This window comes from Lycium barbarum, chromosome 9 (assembly GCF_019175385.1).
Source record: "Lycium barbarum isolate Lr01 chromosome 9, ASM1917538v2, whole genome shotgun sequence".
Classification (NCBI taxonomy): Eukaryota; Viridiplantae; Streptophyta; class Magnoliopsida; order Solanales; family Solanaceae; genus Lycium; species Lycium barbarum.
In genome coordinates this window covers 26,898,618-26,919,508 of record NC_083345.1, presented here as the reverse complement: position 1 = coordinate 26,919,508, position 20,891 = coordinate 26,898,618, and the positions used below count along the sequence as shown (strand labels likewise).

The 20,891-nt window shown below is 32.4% G+C and overlaps 1 protein-coding gene and 1 pseudogene across 1 annotated transcript; one reads left to right on the top strand and one right to left on the bottom strand.

Annotated features, from left to right (window-relative positions):
• The first annotated feature begins 861 nt into the window (after positions 1-861).
• LOC132610712 (protein OSB2, chloroplastic-like) lies at positions 862-4,943 on the top strand. The gene is made up of 5 exons (XM_060325068.1): positions 862-1,359; positions 3,601-3,739; positions 3,835-3,919; positions 4,023-4,129; positions 4,532-4,943. The coding sequence occupies exons 1-5, from the start codon at positions 956-958 to the stop codon at positions 4,715-4,717; spliced, it is 921 nt and encodes a 306-aa protein (XP_060181051.1). The 5' UTR covers positions 862-955; the 3' UTR covers positions 4,718-4,943.
• Positions 4,944-6,505: 1,562 nt separating this feature from the next.
• On the bottom strand, positions 6,506-7,803 carry LOC132610711 (auxin-induced protein 22D-like; annotated as a pseudogene).
• Positions 7,804-20,891: the final 13,088 nt, after the last annotated feature.

Here is a 20,891-nt window from a genome sequence, read left to right as displayed (position 1 = left end):
ATGGTCTTACGCTTTCACATTAGATTATTACTTTGCTCAAAAAAAAAATAAATTAGATCGCTGTTTAAAAGATTCATAAATTACAAGAGAAATAAAAGGAGAGTCATTGTTAAACTCACTATTCCCAAGAAAAGACAATTGCGAAAGTTTATGCTTGATTCGTTAACCCAAAATCATCCAAGTTTTACAAAACTAAAGGGGCATTTTTTTTAAGGTTATATACATTCAACACTTCTATAATATAACTCAATTTGTACACCTATATATTTTAAATTCAAACAATTACTGCCTCCACTATGAAAAATTTCAGACATCCCCTAGAGGTATATTCATAACTAACTATATGAAAATAATTTTTCAAAGAATTTGAAATTATCACTAAAAAGGTTTTAGGTGTTCTTTTATACAATTTAGGAGAGAAATAAATTTTTTATGAAAAAAATATTTCCGCCTTTAATTAACAATGAGAATAAAATTACATTTACTAGTAATGCAAAAATTAAGCTATTTAAAGACAAGTAATTAATTCCTGCTAAATATTTTCTTAGTTATTAATTATTTTATTATCAATTCATTCAGTAATTTTATATTAATAATCCCTACAAAATTTACTCTTAAATCAGGATGAATTAAAATCTTAGAATTCATCTAGAGCCCGTTTGGATGGGCTTAAAAAAAAGCAGCTTATAAGCTGTTTTTGATTAGCTAAGATAAATAGGTTCAATTATTTTTTTGAGCTTATTTTAAGCATAAAATGACTTTAAGCTGACTAGCCAAACACTCAAAAAAGCTGAAAACATCTTATAAGTTGTTTTGAGCTAACTTATAAGCCAATCCAAACGGCTCCTAGTCAAAAGTGAGGGGAATTCGATTTTTAAGGGTAAAAAATATCTCAGCAAGCCCGGCATTAAGATAATACTGTCAACCTAGGAAAGAACCGAAAAAAAATTCAGTAATGGCTTTAGAACAAACAATTTCACTCACAAACCCTTTCTTTTCTTCAACTCCAAGAACCCCTTTTACCAAAACTCACATCCCTACAAAATCTTTGTCTTTTAAGAAAGATTCAAAGCAAGTGGAAATATCAAGATTTACCTTAGGTGGTCGTATAAGATGTTCATTTGACTACAATAATAGTTCTGGAAATGGAAACAACGTTAGTGTTTATGAATATGAAAGATATGCTGGGGTTTCACAATACCCAAGGCCTTCAGAAATACAGTGGAAAAAGGAACTTTGTAATTCAGTGCAACTTATTGGTAATGTTGCTGTGCCTGTGCAAATTAAGCACTTGAACTCTGGAAAGGTTGTAGCTTGGACTCGTCTTGCTGTAAGGAAGTCTCAAAACGACACTACTTGGTAAATTAAATGATACACAATTGATTTGTTTGGTTACTTATTGAGCATTTTTGTTCTTTTTTCTGTTTGTACTTTGGAAAAATTTGACATTTTGTGGGATGTAAGGAGGACCTTTTGTGGAATCTGCATTTTTGAAGTTGCAATTACTAGACTGTAACTTCAATTCCAACACTTGTAGCATTAATAAGTATGGATTTTGGGTGCATTTCTATTACCCCCTCCGTTTCAATTTGTTGTCTTAGTTTGACTTGATACAAAGTTTAAGAAAGTAAAGAAACCTTTTCAATCTCGTGGTGTTAGACTAAAGATATGTATAATATATCAAAATGTCCTTTAATCTTGTATGGTTAAATACTATGTCATGTGGGATGTGAAATTAAAGAGTTGCCAAATTAGGAAAGAGACATTCTTTTTTAAAACAAACTTAAAGGAAAGTAAGACAAACATATTATAACACTGAGAAAACTAATTTTCATTCACCTATAGAAGTAGAATAATGTAAGCGGGTCAGTTTAGGAGCAATTTTTCGTGTTAATGTGAAGCTCGAGGCCAATAACAATTCAATCTAAATGTTCCAACTGTAATTCATCTAATAGGCACTCTGTAATGACTGCTTTAGTTTGGTGTAATTAGGTGATTTGTTCCCATCTGTCTAAGCCATGGTGGATAGAGCTACCGGGTACATGGTGGGAGGTAACAAGTATCCCTTGGAGTTAGTCGAGGTGTGCGCAAGCTGGCCCAGACACCATGGTTATAAAAAAAAATAAAAAAATAATGGCTGCTTTACTTTGGTGTAATTTTTACCGGGATAGTTGTATATTTTCACATTGTTCCAACTTGGTGTTACTCTCTGTTACACTTACGGGGTAAAGGGTTATCTTGAAGCCGTCATAACTTGAAAATAATATCTACTGAAACATTACAATGTGGAAATCAAATGAAAAATGCAATAAATCTACTATTGGCACCCTGAGGTTATGGAAATCCTCAATTGACCAGCACAAAACTGAAAAAGAGTGTTGGCAATACGTTATACGCGTACTTCCAGTATCTTAACATGTCAAGTAGTGAAATTAGAAGGCTAAATTTATGCTTGCAACTGAAACAAATTTGGCTTTTTCTTTTACCTAAGTCAAGATTCAATGTGGCAAAGCCTATGACTTACTAAGTACTTTCTTAAATCATTGAATTATGAAAGCTATCTCTGTTGTTAGAATCCCTGTATCCTAATGTTCATTAATCTACTTTTCTTCCTCTTCCACAACCGGACAGTCTCTGAGTTTTCCATGCTACATGCTCAGAAAGTCAGTGTTCATGAGTTTGCTGATACCAATTCCTAGAACTGAAATTTGCTCTAGCGCAAGAGCTAAGTGTACTTGCGTAAACTAGTCGCTGAAGCAAGATCTAATTTTGAAGTTACCTTATCCAATTCCTTTTGCATTCTTAGAGATGCTTTCACACTTTTGATTTTGACAATAATTTTACTTGATTCATAAGTAATGTGAAACCAAGAACCCTTTTGTTCTCCAAGTGGATGCCTTTTTTAACTCTATGGAAGTTACCTTCTTTTAGGACTAAAATATCTGAAAGTGGCTATTTGGTTTGGCATTACTCCTTGCCTCAGGCTTTCTTTATTTTCATTAGGACTTTGACTAAATTTTACTCCCTCCGTCCTAAATTGTTTGACACTTTTCGCTTTTCGAGAGTCAAATTTCTTAATTTTGACCGTGTGTTGAACATAGAATCTTTAAGTTTTTTGAAATAAAATTTACATATTTGGAAACTACGTAAAAAGTACTATAAGTCATCATAATTAATAGTTTAAAATATTTTTAAAAAAAAATATGAAAAAACTACGGTCAAAGAATAACTTCTTTGACTCTCAAAAAGCGAAAAGTGTCAAACAAATTGGGACGGAGGGAGTATTTCTTTTACAGTGTGAGGTTTACAAGTGTGTTTTGTCCTCCGTTTTTATGTCTTCTTTGAAGGCCCAGATCATGTTCTTTTTCGCTCAGTAAATTTGAGTTTAACCAGGATTTTTATACATAAACGTTTTGTTTCATTGTTCTCGCATTGCTACTGTTTCTTCCTTAATGAATGAAAGAGAGGTTAAGTAGTGATGAAGCTTATTCTTCTTGGAATAGCAACCCTCCGTTCTTATCCCTTTTTTTTTTTTTAATCTTGCTTAATGACCAATTGGTAGAAATTTCAGTTCTTTGGTTTCTATTTTTGTGGTTTCAGGATTAATTTGACATTTTGGGATGAGTTGGCTAATGTTGCCAATCAGCATATAGAGAAAGGACACCAGATATATGTCTCTGGTCGCCTAATCTCAGATACAGTTGAAGGTGATGATGGGAAACAACAGACTTATTACAAGGTTGCTTTGCGTATATTTTTCTTTGGGTGTTATAGTGACATCGTGTTTGTCCGAATATCTGATTGACTGTGAACTTTTACGTTCTTTTTTGGCAGGTGGTTGTTCAACAATTGAATTTTGTTGAAAAGACCTCTCCTTCTGTTGCCTCGTATAATGGGGATTCTAATTCCATGGCACCAAGTATATAACACTTCTTTACCTAAAGCTATGTTTACTGCTATAGCTGGGTGCACGTTTTTTTGGAGTTAAATATTCAGAGAGACTTCCACTTGTTGCTTTGCAGGTAGAAAGCAAAATAATAATGCTGCAAATACCACTGGATCCACAGAGGAGCTATGGCAAGCTTTCTTTGCTAATCCACTGGAATGGTGGGATAATAGGAAGAACAAGGTACCCTAGTAAAGCATTTCTTCAAATGATATAACCAATAAGTTGTCGATTACAATAACATCACTTGGTTGGCTTAGTATCCTAGTATCCTAATCAAGTTGCAGTTTTGTATTTGTCTTTGTAAGTGCATGTGTAATGCGTGTGAGTTTGTGGCAGAATTGAGCTTGTGAGTGCCATGTTTTTCATATAGTGTAGCTCCTTTGTGAAATGTCATGCTAATTCTAGATAAAAAATACTGCAGTTTGCTCAAATAGAAAAATGATATATTGTTTGAAATGTACCAATGCCAAACTTGGGTGTTAAAAAATTTCAAGTTTAACTAGACTTCATAATGTTATTTATTTTGCTAGTAATAGCATCTGTCACAAAATAACTATCCAGTGATATTATTTCTTTTGACAGAGGAGTCCAAACTATCCAGACTTCAAGCACAAAGATACAGGTGAAGCATTGTGGGTAGAAGGCAGGTATAATCCAACATGGGTGAAATCTCAACTTGCAGTACTGGATTCAAAGATGGAATCTTTTCATGATCAAAATGGCAGCAGGAATGCTGAGTTCATGTCCATGGATAATTTCCAATTTTAGCTGTTCTCCATTTGGTTTTGGTTGTACTTTCAAATATACTCTTGTATAGTTATGTTTCTTCCGGTAGGAACATAAATTGTATGTTACTTGTTCCCCTAGTAGTGTTGCTATTCAAGGAATTTAGATGCTCACAGAAAGTTCTCTGTCATTCTGTAGTTGTAAGCTATAAGGATTGATAACTGTCATTTTCATAATTTAAGATCCTTCAGCATCCTTTGAGCAATCACTTGAACAGGGTATGATTGATTCACGTTTAAAGAATTACAGGAGCACACACCACACTCCTATTAGTTGGGTTTATAGTTCCCATTGACATTTCAATCACACAGGAAATAACTGAGTAGGCGTTTGGATATGTGGTTTGAAACCAGCGTTTGGACATGATATCATCTCATGGTTTCAAATCATGATTTGAAACCCCAAATCATCCAAAAAGGCATGATTTGGGGTTTCAAATCATGATTTCAAAAATTTTAAATATAAAATTTGACTCCTAAGTTATGTTTTGTAAAAAGAGACCTATAAGTTGGTAGATATTTTTAATAATTACTCCCACCAACCATTTATCAATCTCATTAACTTTCACCAACCTTTATTTATGTCTACCAACTTCGTTACTATTCATGTTAAATTTTCGTTTTTATTGAACTAAAGTTTAATCAATTGATGTTGTATTTTTAGAAAGACCTTTTAGTAGCGTATTAAATTTGTTATGAACTATTACTTGCTCATTTGGTAAGATTGTATAAGAATTGATAATGTTTTGATAGTTTTCAAAACTTGTGGAGTTTTTATGTCTATAAGAGAAGATACAACTTAGGACATCCAAATTACATGTCCAAACATGGTTTGACACATGTCCAAATGGCTCTGAGTATAAACTTGGAAATCGGATGAGAACTGAATTTAATACTATGCCACCAATTCTAGGACCGTATTTTCATGAGCAAGAAGAACAAAACGAATTATGCTCACTGTCAAACGATTACTTACAGTGTGGGATGGATGGTTACCTTTTCCCATTTCCAATAATTCAATGAATTAGAGTCAGGCGACCCTGTTTGTGGGAGTGGATTTGGAAATTGGACTGGTCGACCGAAATAGTGGACGTTTGCCCAAATGGCTTTCTTTGACGCCACTATTTATATTTAAAAAATCTTGTTCCCGTTTAACCCAGGGGACTAAATTTATCTGCAAAAAGAAAAATTCATCCAATTACTTTTAAAGAGTGGCCTCTAAAAAGGCTATCCGGTTCAAATAATCCCTGAATAGCTCATAACCAGTAGGCTCAAGATCAGAATTGAGCCCTGTGTCCCAATCCCAAGCATGAGTTTGGCTAATCCTATACTGCATATTCCTAATCCCACCGATAGTTGACGTTTTAAACTTTGAACAATCGTGCCTTGGGCAGAAAGTATAATAGTAGCATGTTAGGTCTGCTAGCTACTACAATCAGCTGGAGTTTGAGGTTCATGAGCTTCCAACATTAGTATGAATATGATAATGGACCTTGTTGCTGCGATTATGCTCCCTTTTTGTCTTAAATATGTGTTACGACATGGCAAATTACTTGGTTAAAAATTTAATGACCATTTTTTTTTGGTGCAAATCAAAATAGCAGCAATATACTTCTAGGAATTGATGATCAAAAGAATACCAGTAGTTCCTTTTCTAATGCAAGTCTTAGTTCGTTAGGAGTCATCGCAATAAAAAAATCAAACGATAAAATTCATAGATCTTTTCCCTGCATTTGATGTATCGGGAGTAATTAGCAATCAACATAAAATGTTCCTTGTTCTAAATTTTGTATTCTTCCTGTATATATATACTCGTAAATAATACACAGCAAGTTCTTCCAAAAAAAAAAAAAAAAGAGAAACTTTTTGTACAAATAGATCTAGATCTATCCCATGCAACTAATCGATGTTGCATTGCTGGGCTAGCTGTTACAAAACTGAAATCATAAAGATATCAAAATCCTCAGCCTTGTCTTTCTTGTTCATCCTAGATCTGCTAGCTGCCATGCAGATCTGTATGTATGTATATCCATGTTGCTTTACAAGGGTACTTCATGAACTTAATGGATCTTTTTCCACAACCTATAGGCATGCCAAACCTTTAGCTTCAGATCCTTTCATTATTCTAAGCCTTCTGCAAGAATTGATGAACATATCCCATGGTACATCTCCAACTAGCATCCAATCACCATCCTTGTCTTCATATGTTGGTGCATATTCAGATCCATTGTATCCTTCTCTTTCAGAATATACCCCTGAAAAATTGAATTCAACACAAACACATAAGATTATCTGATCCAACAACAAAAAATATACATTGGCATAGGATTTAATTTATATATACAATGTAAATTTTTTAACTGAACTTACCAATTGTGCACTTGAACATGTTTTGTAAAGCCTTGAGTAACTCTGGATAGCTTTTGTAAACCTGAAGGTCAATTTTCCTCAAGTAAGGTGCTCCATCCATGCTTACTTTTAAGTACATCCCTGAGGAATTATCAGATTCTGGTTTCTTGGCTTGTAAAACATTTTTTCTGTAAGATCGAACTGGTGGCCAACCAACAACTTGTGCTCTGAAATTATCAAACAAAAACTTGTTAACACGCACTCCATATAACAATCAAATTAAATCAACCCAAAAAAAAAAAAGAGCTTATAAGAAAATTCAACAACACTTACTTTGGTGCAGGGGCTGAGTCTTGTTCATTTGATGAGTTATTATTATCCATCTCTGATGAAGTTCTTTTTTTGCTATTTTTAGCACTAGTTGAGGTAGAAGATTGCTTCTCTGACTCAGCACTTCCAGGCAAACCTAATCTTAATTCAGTTGCCTCAAGATCATTGAGATCCTTCTCGTAAATCGCTCTTCTTTCCATCTCTAAACAATTTTCTTCAGTAGCTCAGTGATAGATCGGTCTGCTGTTAACCAATTGGTCGTAGATTTAACCAAATATTTTCCTATGGATGAGTTATTGCTGACTTCCGGTAATGAAGAGTTAGTTGTTTTGCAAATTGGCAAGTAGTTGTGAATGATGAATTATGAGAATGGGGGATTGATAATTTTATAGGAAGAGTAATGCGAGACAATATCTAGGCGTATTATTCCCAATGTGCATGAATTTCATAGCTCGTAAAATGACTCGCTCACGCTTCTTTGTCAATACGCGCTAGCTTGTAGCCTATTAAACAGACAGTGTGTTGAATACACACGTTCTATGCGATTTTTGGACAAAGGTTACGTTTATTGGAACTCAAAATTCATGCACAGCTACTGGTGTTGGTTACACATGACCGGCAATTTTGGGTCACTTGAAGTTAGATGAGGGAACACAAGAGGGACAATCAACAACCAGTATTGAAATTTGTGGTCCGGAAAATCGACGGTTGAGATTGATTTGTGATTAGTTAGTTTGACTGGATGAATATAGGAATAGCGTTACGTTACATGAAACTCGGTTAGGGTAATGTGTATAAGATACAGATTACAGGTACAGATGTATGTAAACATAGAACATTTAATACGTGCGTGATTACATGCGTAAATTTTGTTCTTGTATATGTACTTTTTATTTCTAACTATCATGTGTCCATATTATTTGTGTTTTTGTGGATTTAAGTCCAAAATAGTTGACGTTTTAATGGTAAGTTTTACGGAGTGGTGGTTAGACCATCACTATGTATTGCATGGCGTAGAGTGTTGATCAATCAAGAATGTGTATGTTCAGAAGATGAATGTAGCAGAGATGAGTATGTTCAGATAAATGTGTGGGCATACTAGGAGCTAGGGATATTATGATTAAGAACGAAGTTGTACGGAACAAGGTGGAGTGCCCTCAGTGGCTGACAAGATGAAGGAAGCGAAGTTGAGGACGTTCAGACATGTGAAGAGGAAGTGTGAGGATGCGCCAGTGAGGAGGTGTGAGAGGTTGGCTATAGCAAGAGTAAGGAGAGATAGAGGTAGGCTGAAGAAAAAATACTGGATGGAGGTGATCAGATAGTACATGGCACAGAGTCAGTTGATTGAGGACATGACCTTGAATAAGAAGGTATGGAGGTCGAGGATCATTGTAGATGGTTAGTAGGTAACAGAGTGTTATCTTACGTACTTTTAGTCTTATGATTTAGGTAGTCCCGTAGTTTCTTTTTCACTAATATGTATTGATATCTGTTAGTACTTTTGTTTTATACATTTTCTATTTTGACGTCTCTTTTCTTTCCTACATTCCTGCATTAATTACATTTCTTTTGAGCTGTGGGTCTATCTAAAACAGCCGCTCTATTCCGTAAATGTAGAGGTAAGGTCTGCGTACATGGCCTCTGGACCCCATACCCCAATTGTGAAATTATATTGAATATGTTGTTGTTTTTTAGTAGTATTTCTTTAAATTTATTTGATTATTCAAATAAGTGGAGTGTCAATTAATAAGATTGTTAAAAAGAAGATAATGAGTATTATTACTAAGGCAAATAAGTATTTTTTTCTAAAAATATGAAAAATCTTGATAGGCAGATCATGGAGGATATAGGTAGTGAGAGGCGAAGCAATCCCATGTGAAAGGGGTCCATGGGTGTCGGTTGATGAGTTTTAGGCCAATTAGTAATTAGGGCCCACCTATTGAAATTTTATTTCTTTTCCACTTTATTAGTACGGAATGTCTGAATGTGAATATAATCGGTGGGCTAAAATTTTGAATTTACCAGTTTTGAATACTCAAAAAGATATTATTAAGTTCTAAATAAAGTATGTATATATACATTAGGTGATTTTTGTAATAAAAATAAAATTTAGACTAAAAATTATTAAGTTCTCAGCAAAACTATTTTGTAATTGTGTGTTAGACATAGACATGTTCACGGCCAGCTCATGGCTCATCATGTGCTTTACGTCCACGCATAAACTTTGGCTTAGAAAGAGGTGGGCCTGCACTTAAACATTGGTTTCCCTTTAAGTATACGTATTAAATACAATGAGGAAATCGGATCAGTTAAAAACTTCTAAAAACAGTAAGCTAATTAAGTGTTGAAGAATGGATAAATAACTAACTGTAAGTTAAGTTGAACAAATAATAAATTAAGCCTTTAGCCTTAGCAGTTTGTTCAGATTTGTCATGTCATAAGATAATGCCACGTCCTTCAATTAATTCCTTGTTCTATTTTAATTTCCTCTAGGCTCTAGCTCCGCTACCAATTTTAAGTTTGAAAGTTAGATTAGTGGAAATATATCCACCAACTTCTAATTTTTTTTTTTTTGGGCACACAGAAAATATTTGAATCGAACTTACTAGATCAGCACATGCCTAACTAATACAATTTTCTGAAACGAAATATATGACAAAAAGATCATGTACAGAACTTTTGTTATATTCACGGTAATTTTATTTGCAAGCATTTCAATTTAATCTTGCACTAGCGTAGCTTATTCGAATATAACAGCTAATATTTTTTTTCTTGAAGTATAGGACTCCTATTAAAAGTTTTTATGTTGTATAGCTTTATACTCTATAATTATGTTCTCACCCAGTCATGATCTTTTTGATAAATCATAGCTTGGGAAGCGTATGGGTTGCAAAAACCTAAAAGCGTTTTTGGAAAAAGTCATCTACTTTTTTTTTGACAAAAGTATGTATGGTTTGGGAAGGAGTCCGGAACCTAGACCCAAATAAAAAAAGTGCAAATGAACCAAAATATCCAACAAAAAAAAGTGATATCAAAGTACTCTTAATGCAGTAATTTACTGTGATATTTTTTTTTAACTACTCTCTTTCGTTTAAATTTTCATACTTTTTTCGTACTTTGGCCATAGATTAATCATGCTTTGAGACTTCGGAACTTTAATATTTTATATAGAACCCAATATTTTTTTTTGCGATTAATAATGTAGGCTCAATATATCAAGAATGCACAAAATTTCGGGTCGTCGTTTTAGTGGTTGAAAAGTGCTTGAAGTAAGTTTTTGTTTGAAAACTTGTTATCATTAACTTTTAAGTTTTTTATTTTAGGGGTTTAGATTCAGGGGTGTTATTTTTTAGTTAATGCGTAACTTTATTTCGAATATGTTGCGATATTTTTTATAATTAGTTTAGGATGTCATACGAGTTAATTATAAACGATAACAAAGAGTAAAATAAGATTTATCATGAAGAAATAAATACCTAAAAATATACTCAATATTTACTTAAACCATGCATCATGCACCATGCACCCAACCAAGGCCTGCCTAGATTTGATCCCCGGTGGTTGGGATAAAAAAGAAGTCAAAAGGAGAAGGCTAAACCACCGAGCCAAGTTTGTGAAAGTGATAATGTAGACACTTTTTATTATTTATAATGTTCACTAATGCTATCTAACTTGCTTTCATAAATTGAATTTCGAACCTTGAAATTGACATTCAAAACATCATTATCACGGGATTACCATCTTGAAATATATTTTTTATCATTAGATATGAATGAAAATTGTGCACCAATTTGGGGGAAAAGCAAAAAATGAATGGGATAAAGGACATTTTCCTAAAATTGGTCTTGCCAAACCACCTTGGGGCCGTTTGCGCGGCTAGATCTCAAAAAATTACCCAAAACCAAAAAAAAAAAAATTGCGTAAATAGGACATCTGAGCGCAAAGTTATGACCGTTTAAAGTTTCACCAATTTACAACTACTTTTTTTTCCCTATACTCTTTATTTTATAATTTTATCTTATCAAATTGGATTTGTATAACTACTTAAGTTCATGCCACATTGTTTAAATCAAACAATCATAAATCTTGCTGCTTAAAGACAAATGTACCATCAAACATCACTAATAATCGAGCACTTTTCAACCACTAAACGGACGATCCGTAGTTTTGCGTATTCTTTATATATTGAGCCTACATTATTAATCGCACAAAAACAAATCAGGTTCTATATCAAATATTGAAGTTCCGAAGTCTCGAAGCATGATTAATTTATGGGCCAAAGTACGGAAAAAGTTTGATAATTTAAACGAAAGTGAGTAATTAAGAAAAAAAACACAATAACGCAGTAATTTACTGCGTTATTGGACTTAACTGAGCCGTTACAGTTAAGTCCAACAACGCAGTAATTTACAGCGCTAAGGGTACTTTGGTATCACATTTTTTTCTTGGGGTATTTTGGTTTATTTCCACTTTTTTGGGGTCATTTAGGTTCCGGACTCTTTGGGAAGCGTATTGGAGTAAACCAAGCTTAAGGAATTTCGATGAACCGGAAGAATATATAGATACTCCCTCCGTCTCATATTACTTGTCCACTTTCTCCTCTACGCGCTCTTTAAGAACTTATAAATAAGAATATATTTTTACTGCATTACCCTTATCTCTCATTAATTAATTACACTCTTATTAATATTGATTACTTTAAAAAACAATTAATGTTAAGAGCAAAGTAGGAAAAACTTAACTAATTCTATTTTAATTTTGTAAATGAAGAAGTATTTTGAAACGGATATTTATAGTATTGTGGACAACTAATATGGAACGGATGGAGTATAAAGCAGTACGAAATAATGGGAAATGTTATTTTTGGTGTCCATTACAAATGATATTTTAGTTATGTGATCTCTCTTCACAAAAAATTAATAGTAAAAGATAACACATAAATTCTACAAATAAAATTTAGGAGATTTTTGTAAATTCGTTTTCTTTTGTTTAAATTATGAGCGGACATAGAAAATCATTTCCTAGGAACTTGGGGGTGATCAACTAAATACCCTTCTTTAAAAATTATATTGTATATACAAAATTAAATAGTACTTACTTTTTTCATACATATAAAAAAAAATCTCCAATCACTCAGCAAAATTTCCCACTGTTTAGCAAGTGGGCACTATGCTGTGGGGGTTAAGTTTTTCTTACCCACAGTTTTCGGTGATCATTAGTCAAAATCAGTGGATTAATCCACCTTGCGGTATCTAATGAAATCGCATTAATTTGATTGAATTGGAATAAACACAAATGATAGCGTACCTGCAAGCCGTCGTTTGCAAATAACAAAGTATATCTAGCTAAAAAACTTGTTAATTTTACATTAATCTGTTGCAAAACTTGTTGCGTGAATCTTTTTAATGCTTATGTAAAATTATAGTGTATATGATCACTATTTATCGCTTGAATCTCTTTTCATTAACTAAATCAACGGTAGAAAAAAAAATACTAGTAAAAAGCTGAAATGAAAAGTTTAACTTATATAGACCGACGGCTCAAAAATAAAAGTAAAAGATACTCTCTTGGTTTAAAACTTTAGTTAATTATACACCAAATTAACAACACTACATTACGTTATTATAGTTAGTTCAAGGAAATGAAACTAAGCTAATAGAATAAATTGTACTTCTTCTTCTTTAATTCGTTTTTTTCAACCTTTAAATAAGAAAAGACCTAGATGGTCTTTTTTTGACATTACAAACCACACGGACGAGTCTTCTTTCGAGGTTTAAATGACCTAACTGGCTGACTACTAGTATACTACATTAGGGAATTTCATCCACACATTCCTGCATTTAATATGATCTTAAACATTGATGTAACTTGACAATGCGCTTAGTAATAGTAATTAATATGGGAATTATTGGCTGCTCAATTGATGAGATCGATCCCCAAATTTCCATCACTTAGATAAGGTTTGAGTTAGCATGGCCACTCAATACAATCAGTGGCGGATGTAGATAGAGCCGAGGGGGTTCCGAACCCCCTTCGGCGAAAAATTACACTGTATATATAAGGTGAAAATTATTTTTTATGTATATATAGTAGACGTTGAACCCCCTTAGCTTCTTCATTTATGACTTCTTTATATTTTTGAACCCCCTTGACATAAATCCTGGCTCCGCCACTGAATACAATTACTTCCCTTTTCCAGTGCTAGTCCAACACCACACGTCCACACCCCACAAAAATTGAAAACAAAAGGAAAAAATGACTGTGAAGGAAGGTCATCGTGAAGAGTTTCTTTATTTAATTACTTATGTAATAACCTTTTCAGAATGCCTTTATAAATGTAGTTTGCACGTTGGCCTGGTCGTATATGTTTTGTGACATACGAGAATTTAACTTCAAGGAGTTTTGTGTTAATTAACAAGTGATTTCTTTGTTGCAACTTTTCTTATAATTAATAATTAAAAAGAAAAAACTATTGGCGTATTGTCAATCGCAACATTACCTCATGTTAATATATATATTTTTTTTTTGGAAAGGACCTTTTATCATACTAGGATGTGTAGTAATATTACTTGGTAAATCATTAGTGAATAGTGAAGTACCTTTACTTAATTCCTAGAAAAAAGGACTAAATAAAAGAACCAAATATCTCCTTCTTTTAGCTTAAGTCCTACGTTGATTTATTGACAAATTAAAATAGCATATTGTGACAATAATCTCGATTTTATCTTTATTAAGCATGCAAGAGTACTCACATTTGTAAATAAAGATGTTTACGCGTTTGATTTTTGTGTAGCATCATGTGATTTAAAGGCATGCACGTCTTAAGATTAACATGGCAGATGCAAACCACATATATGTGTTATCCAATTTAATTTGGCTGTGGAAGGTTTTTGAGGTGATCGATGGGGTCACCTAAATTGAATGTATTATTAGATGAACAAAATCAGACAATATCACGCTTGAAACATTCAAGTGTCTGCCTTTATATTCATTCAATATCCACACCTTCTCAAGCTGTGAAGAGATGGTATGAGTTTAACTAATAAATTTTTAATTTATACAATCAGGTTATGTTAAAAGTCAAATACATTAATATGTAATTGGCAATTTAGATTTAGATAATAAAGTAAATAATTTTGTTATAATCGGTTAAAATATATTGACGATGTAAATATTCTTTACACAGTTAGTTAGTGTATATAAATAAAATTCAAATGACGTAACATTCACTTAATAGCTACTTGATTTCCCTCGAGCAAATGTTATTTATTTCAGTGCATATCTTAACGTTTTGGGTAACTCGGCCATCTAGCATTTTTATTTTTAGCCGCCACAATTTTTTTTTTCTTTTTCTTGACGACCCCAAGAATATAATTGTCACAAATAACATTCAGTTTTCAAAGTACTTGCAACAACCATATAGTCGCCACTAAAAGTATTTAGTGGCGACTTTAATTTCTCGTCTTTTGTAGTGATCCTGGTCACTACGAACGCATGATTTCTTGTAGTGTAGCTTGGTGACCTTCTCTACAAGCATATATATAATTTTCATTCCTAGTCCTAGATATTACAATTTCATTGGGAGACAAGAAATTCATACTGTACTATATATAGAGCATTTGAACAAATGTGGGAAACAGATCGACACCGTAAATTTGTAACAATAGAAGCATCTCAGAGAAACTAGCGCAACTTTTGTGAAATGGAAAATTAAAAATATAATAGGGAGTAAATAAAACAAGATATCACAAAGAATAAGACATATCTCTCATTTCCAGCAAAGCTTTATACTTTAGGTTTCTTAAAGTCCAAGCAGATGAGATGAGCTATGGGCAGCCTGTGTGTTTTGGCTGCTAATTAGGTTCATACCTAGGAACAACTAATAGAAAGATGAACCGAATGTCAAAATATCTATAAAAGAAATATTCTGTAACAACTAATAATTTTAGTAATTGTGATTAAAAGTTTGATTGGTGGGCACTAAGTTTAAGAATGTAAAAAAAAAAAAAAAACTTCTGGTCTGAAATAAATTATATATATAAATCATCTCATTAAAATAAAATTAAAAGATTAAAAGTTAAATGATAGCTAAATATAGAAATATCATTTTTTTTAAACCAACTAGAAATTAAAACATGTCATTTCGACAAAGTGGGACGTGTCACGTTACGAGTTGTTGTAGAACCTATGATATATATATATGTGCTTCGGCCTAAGCAGTGTGGCCACACCATGGTATGTAATAATGTGAAGTGGTTAACCCAACGACCCAAATACTCCATGTTTGCAATTTAGCTAAGGGAGCAAGAACAGACAAGAAGGGTCCACTCCAATTATATTAACCAACATATTTTTATAACCTTTTTTAAGGCACTGAGATTCATTACCGCTCTCCATCGTTTTCATCTTTTTGGACCTAATTAAATTATCCCGTTCCTTTTTCAAAATACTGTCCACTACAATATAGAACTCCATTTTAAGTTTTAACCATCTTAAAAGAATAGGGGCGGAGCTAGAGTTTCATATCTACGAATTCGGTAACTTAATCTAATAGTTTTAGCTAAAAGCCTCAAATCATGTACTTTTATTTAAGAATTTAATTAATTAATAAGTATAAATAATTTATCAAGAATTAAATAAGTTATTTTTTTTAGAATTTCAAATTAATAAACTTAAAATTCTAACTCTGAGAAGCACACGACCGCGGTAGACTTGACTTTATCTTCTACCTCCCTATCACTTGATAGTGCTTTCACGTAAATTGTTTGTCCGTGCGCAACATATACCTATTTCAATTTAATTCATTAAAATTGCTCAAGCACAATATAAAAAAATCAAATATTTTTCATCATGCCGAGATGGCACACAACTCAAGAACTCCAGCATGTCTAAAACTATCTATTGAAATGTGTACAACATAATATCTAAATACCTCTAAAAATAATCAAGTTATTAATGACCGGCCGAAACCAAGAAATAACCCCTCACGTGTGAAATTATAAAAGATCCCCTTTAAGATCACATAATTCCTTCGAATTGAGTATGATTGTATGTGTGATAGCATCTACTATACCAGGAATATCAATGAATCATCAGGGACTCCCAAGCACACGAGTTTTCTACAAATAAAAATAGAAAATGGAAGGCTTGTTATTCAACAGTATAACATGACTTATGTACTCGTGTCAACCAAGGTGTATGTGGATCTATTCAAATTTTTAATGAAGTTGATTGGAAAATACAGACTTCTCTACAGAGAATTAGAAAACTAGGGGTGTACATGGACCAGATTGGTTCGGATTTTTTAAACACCAAACCAAATCAATTACCTCGGGTTTTTAAATTTATTCACAAAACCAAACCAATAAAATTCGGGTTTTTCAACCTCTGGTTTTCTCGGGTTTTTCGGGTTTTTTTTCCGGAATAGTCTTGATACAAAACATATAACTTTTACTTCAAATATTTCTTTAGTCCTAGTAAGATACAATTATATAATTAAGGTGTTTCTTAAGAAAAATACAAAATGTGAGAAGTGTGATGACATTGTAATAAAATATTCAATAAAAGATAATAAAATCGGTTAAAATAAATATTGCTTATTAATAAACCGTAAAGAAAATGACCATAATCTAAAAATATTAAGTCATGCTAAAATCAGTATGACTAATAAGTATTAATTACATGACAAAGAAAAAAACTTAAGTTATGTATTTTCACTCTCTGAATCAATAATGCAAAACTAAAGAATAGATATCCAACATTATTACTATTCCTAGTGGTAAATTGAATTTCTTTTATTAGCATTAGTGTTGAGTTGGTTTTGGTTTGAACTTTATTTGAATTACTAACATCCATAGGATATAAAACTTATTGACATTCAAAATTCTAAGTTCAAGCTTGAATAATATGATAATAGATAAAAAAAACTACGAAAAAATTTAAGAAATATTTATAAATTACATTACAAATAAATATTTGTATGTATAAAATATTTTAAAAATTGAATACATGTAATGTCGGGTTGGTTTGGTTCGATTTGACTTTTTTTAGCTAAAACCAAACCAATTATGATCGGGTTTTTTTTTTCAACACCAAATCAAGTCAAACCAAATCACTAATCGCGTTTTTTTTCTCGATTTGACTCGATTTGGTGCGGTTTACTTTGTACAGCCGTACAAAAAACTATATGAGTATGGCTTTACTATTATGTTGATAAATGAATACTGAACTAAGCTCAAACCCCAAAATCAATTCGTGACATAATAATGGACTAAAGTCATCTAAGGAGATCAAATATTTTACATCCCATAGGTGTGGCAACTCAACGTGCATTGTATCAACACAATGCGTCCACTGTTCATACGTTGAATACGTGTCTGGATGGAGGAGATCAGGCTAACAAAAGGATAAGACCCATAACTTTGATTGAGTAACAAATACATGGCAGGCCAAGAATTATGTTGAACCAACAAAAATTGTGGTGAAATGACAAGTATTTTTTTATTTTTAATTAAAGGTATCAACTTTAAATTCGTCTGAATATATAATCGCTATTATTAGGGAATGTTTTACCCCTATGTGCTTTTTGGCACGGCTCCAAATCTAGTTATGCTCCAATACAAGTAGCGTAGGATGAAATTATTTTTATTTTTTAAAATAAAAGACTAGGTTGAATTAGATATTGTGCGCTCGTGTGAGGAATGCTGATGGTGAGATGTGGGCCTTACCACACGTGTGGCTGAGTTTTTGGACTTGTTGACTTTTGAAGGCTAGTCACACTTTCTTGTCTGTAGGTATGGATTGGGTTTGGGCCCAGTCCTTTGGCCCATTTATTACTCGCTTTGTGTTCTTTACACAGTTATCGTCGCAAACCCTACACCGCATGTGCACCCATGACACATCACTTCCAAGAGCCGCAACAATATGCATGTTGATCATTTGAGTTTGAGTTTTACATGGACCCGAGATTTTTATAACCTAAAAATAAATTTTTGGAATTAAAATAATTCATTAGAAAAATAAGAAATCAAAATAGGCTTTACGTACAGAATATGTGCATAAAAGGATCAAAGTGTACTGAAATCCAGTCTTTGTTCTTTGAAAATCACTCAAAATTAAGTTTTTTTTCCGTACTTTGACCGAAGATTAGTCACGTTTCTAAACTCCAGAATATAAATATTTTATATAGAACTTAATATCTTTTTTAGCGTACAATAATGTCGGCTCATTACATCAGGTATACATATATGTTTGGATCGTCGTTTAAGGGGTTGTAAAGTGTCTCGAAGTAAGTTTGGAAACTTAATTGTTATCTTTAAGTTTTTTTTCGTACCTTGACCGAAGATATATAAATATTTTATATAGAACTTAATATTTTTTTTAGCGTACAATAATGTCGGCTCATTACATCAGGTATACATATATATTTGGATCGTCGTTTTAGGGGTTGTAAAGTGCTCCGAAGTAAGTTTGAAAACTTGTTATCTTTAAGTTTTTTTTCGTACTTTGACCGAAGATTAGTCACGTTTCAAAACGTCAGAATATAAATATTTTATATAGAACTTAATATTTTTTTTAGCGTACAATAATGTCGGCTCATTACATCAGGTATACATATTTGTTTGGATCGTCGTTTTAGGATTTGTAAAGTGCTCCGAAGTAAGTTTGGAAACTTGTTATCTTTATTTTTTTTTTCGTACTTTGACCGAAGATTAATTAGTCACGTTTCAAAACGTCAGAATATAAATATTTTATATAGAACTCAATATCTTTTTTAGCGTACAATACTGTCGGCTCATTACATCAGGTATACATATATGTTTGGATCGTCGTTTTAGGGGTTGTAAAGTGCTCCGAAGTAAGTTTGTAAACTTGTTATCTTTAAGTTTTTTTCCCGTATTTTATAGGGTTTTAATCAATCTACGACGTCGCACGAGTTATTAGTTATTATTAATCGACAATAAATACTAAAATAACTAATTATCATTAAAAAAAGAATACCCAAATATATATATAATATTAACATAAAATGTACATTTTATTTACAAATACACAATCTCCTAAGGCCTAAGGCCAACCCCACCACCCTCATTATTCAATTTATGATAAATCTAAATTATTGTTTATATGTTATTTCTGGTTCAAAACGAAAAAAAACTTAAAGACAACAAGTTTCCAAACTTACTTCGAGGCACTTTACAACCCCAAAAACGACGATCCAAACATATATGTATACTTGATGTAATGAGCCGACATTATTGTATGCTAAAAAAGATATTAAGTTCTATATAAAATATTTATATTCCGACGTTTTGAAACATGACTAATCTTCGATCAAAGTAGGACAAAAAACTTAAAAATAACAAGTTTCCAAACTTACTTTCGGAGCACTTTACAACCCTTAAAACGACGATCCAAGCATATATGTATACCTGATGTAATGAGCCGACATTATTATATGCTAAAAAAAATATTAAGTTCTATATAAAATATTTATAATCCGATGTTTTGAAACGTGACTAATCTTCGGTCAAAGTACGAAAAAAAAAAAAACCTAAAGATAACAAGTTTTCAAACTTACTTCGGAGCACTTTGCAACCCCTAAAACGACGATCCAAACATATATGTATACTTGATGTAATGAGCCGACATTATTGTACGCTAAAAAAAAATTTAGTTCTATATAAAATATTTATATATCTTCGGTCAAAGTATGAAAAAAAAACTTAAAGATAACAAGTTTCCAAACTTACTTCGAGGCACTTTACAACCCCTAAAACGACGATCCAAACATATATGTATACCTGATGTAATGAGCCAACATTATTGTACGCTAAAAAAGATATTAAGTTCTATATAAAATATTTATATTCTGGAGTTTAGAAACGTGACTAATCTTCGGTCAAAGTACGGAAAAAAACTTAATTTTGAGTGATTTTCAAAGAACAAAGGCTGGATTTCAGTGATTTTACGCACAGAATATGTGCGTAAAAGAACTTAAGTGGAAATGTACACTTTGGTCCTTTTATGCACATATTCTGTGCGTAAAGCCTATTTTTTTTAATGGGTTATTTTGGTTCCAAATTTTGTTTTTTGGGTTACAAAAGTCTTGGGCTCGTTTTACATATATGGAAAATTAAAATACATATATTTTCTCATACGATCAGATTAAATTAATTTACAATAACATACTTATTAAGGTATTTTCAACTAATTCTAATCACACTCACTAAAAAACAAGAATTTAAATTTGATGCACTGTCATTTTTTCACACCATCAAGTAACAATGACCTGCTGTAGCAGGTTACCAATATTTTCTTAAATTTTTATTTTGGATAAATATTTTCAAAAAAGAATGTCAAACAATGTAGTCTCTCCTTTTCAAACCCATCGTCTCCCCCATCTATTTTCTCTCTCCTTATTCTACATACACACAAACACCTTGATACAAATCTATTAAGTTTTCCCCCGAAGTACC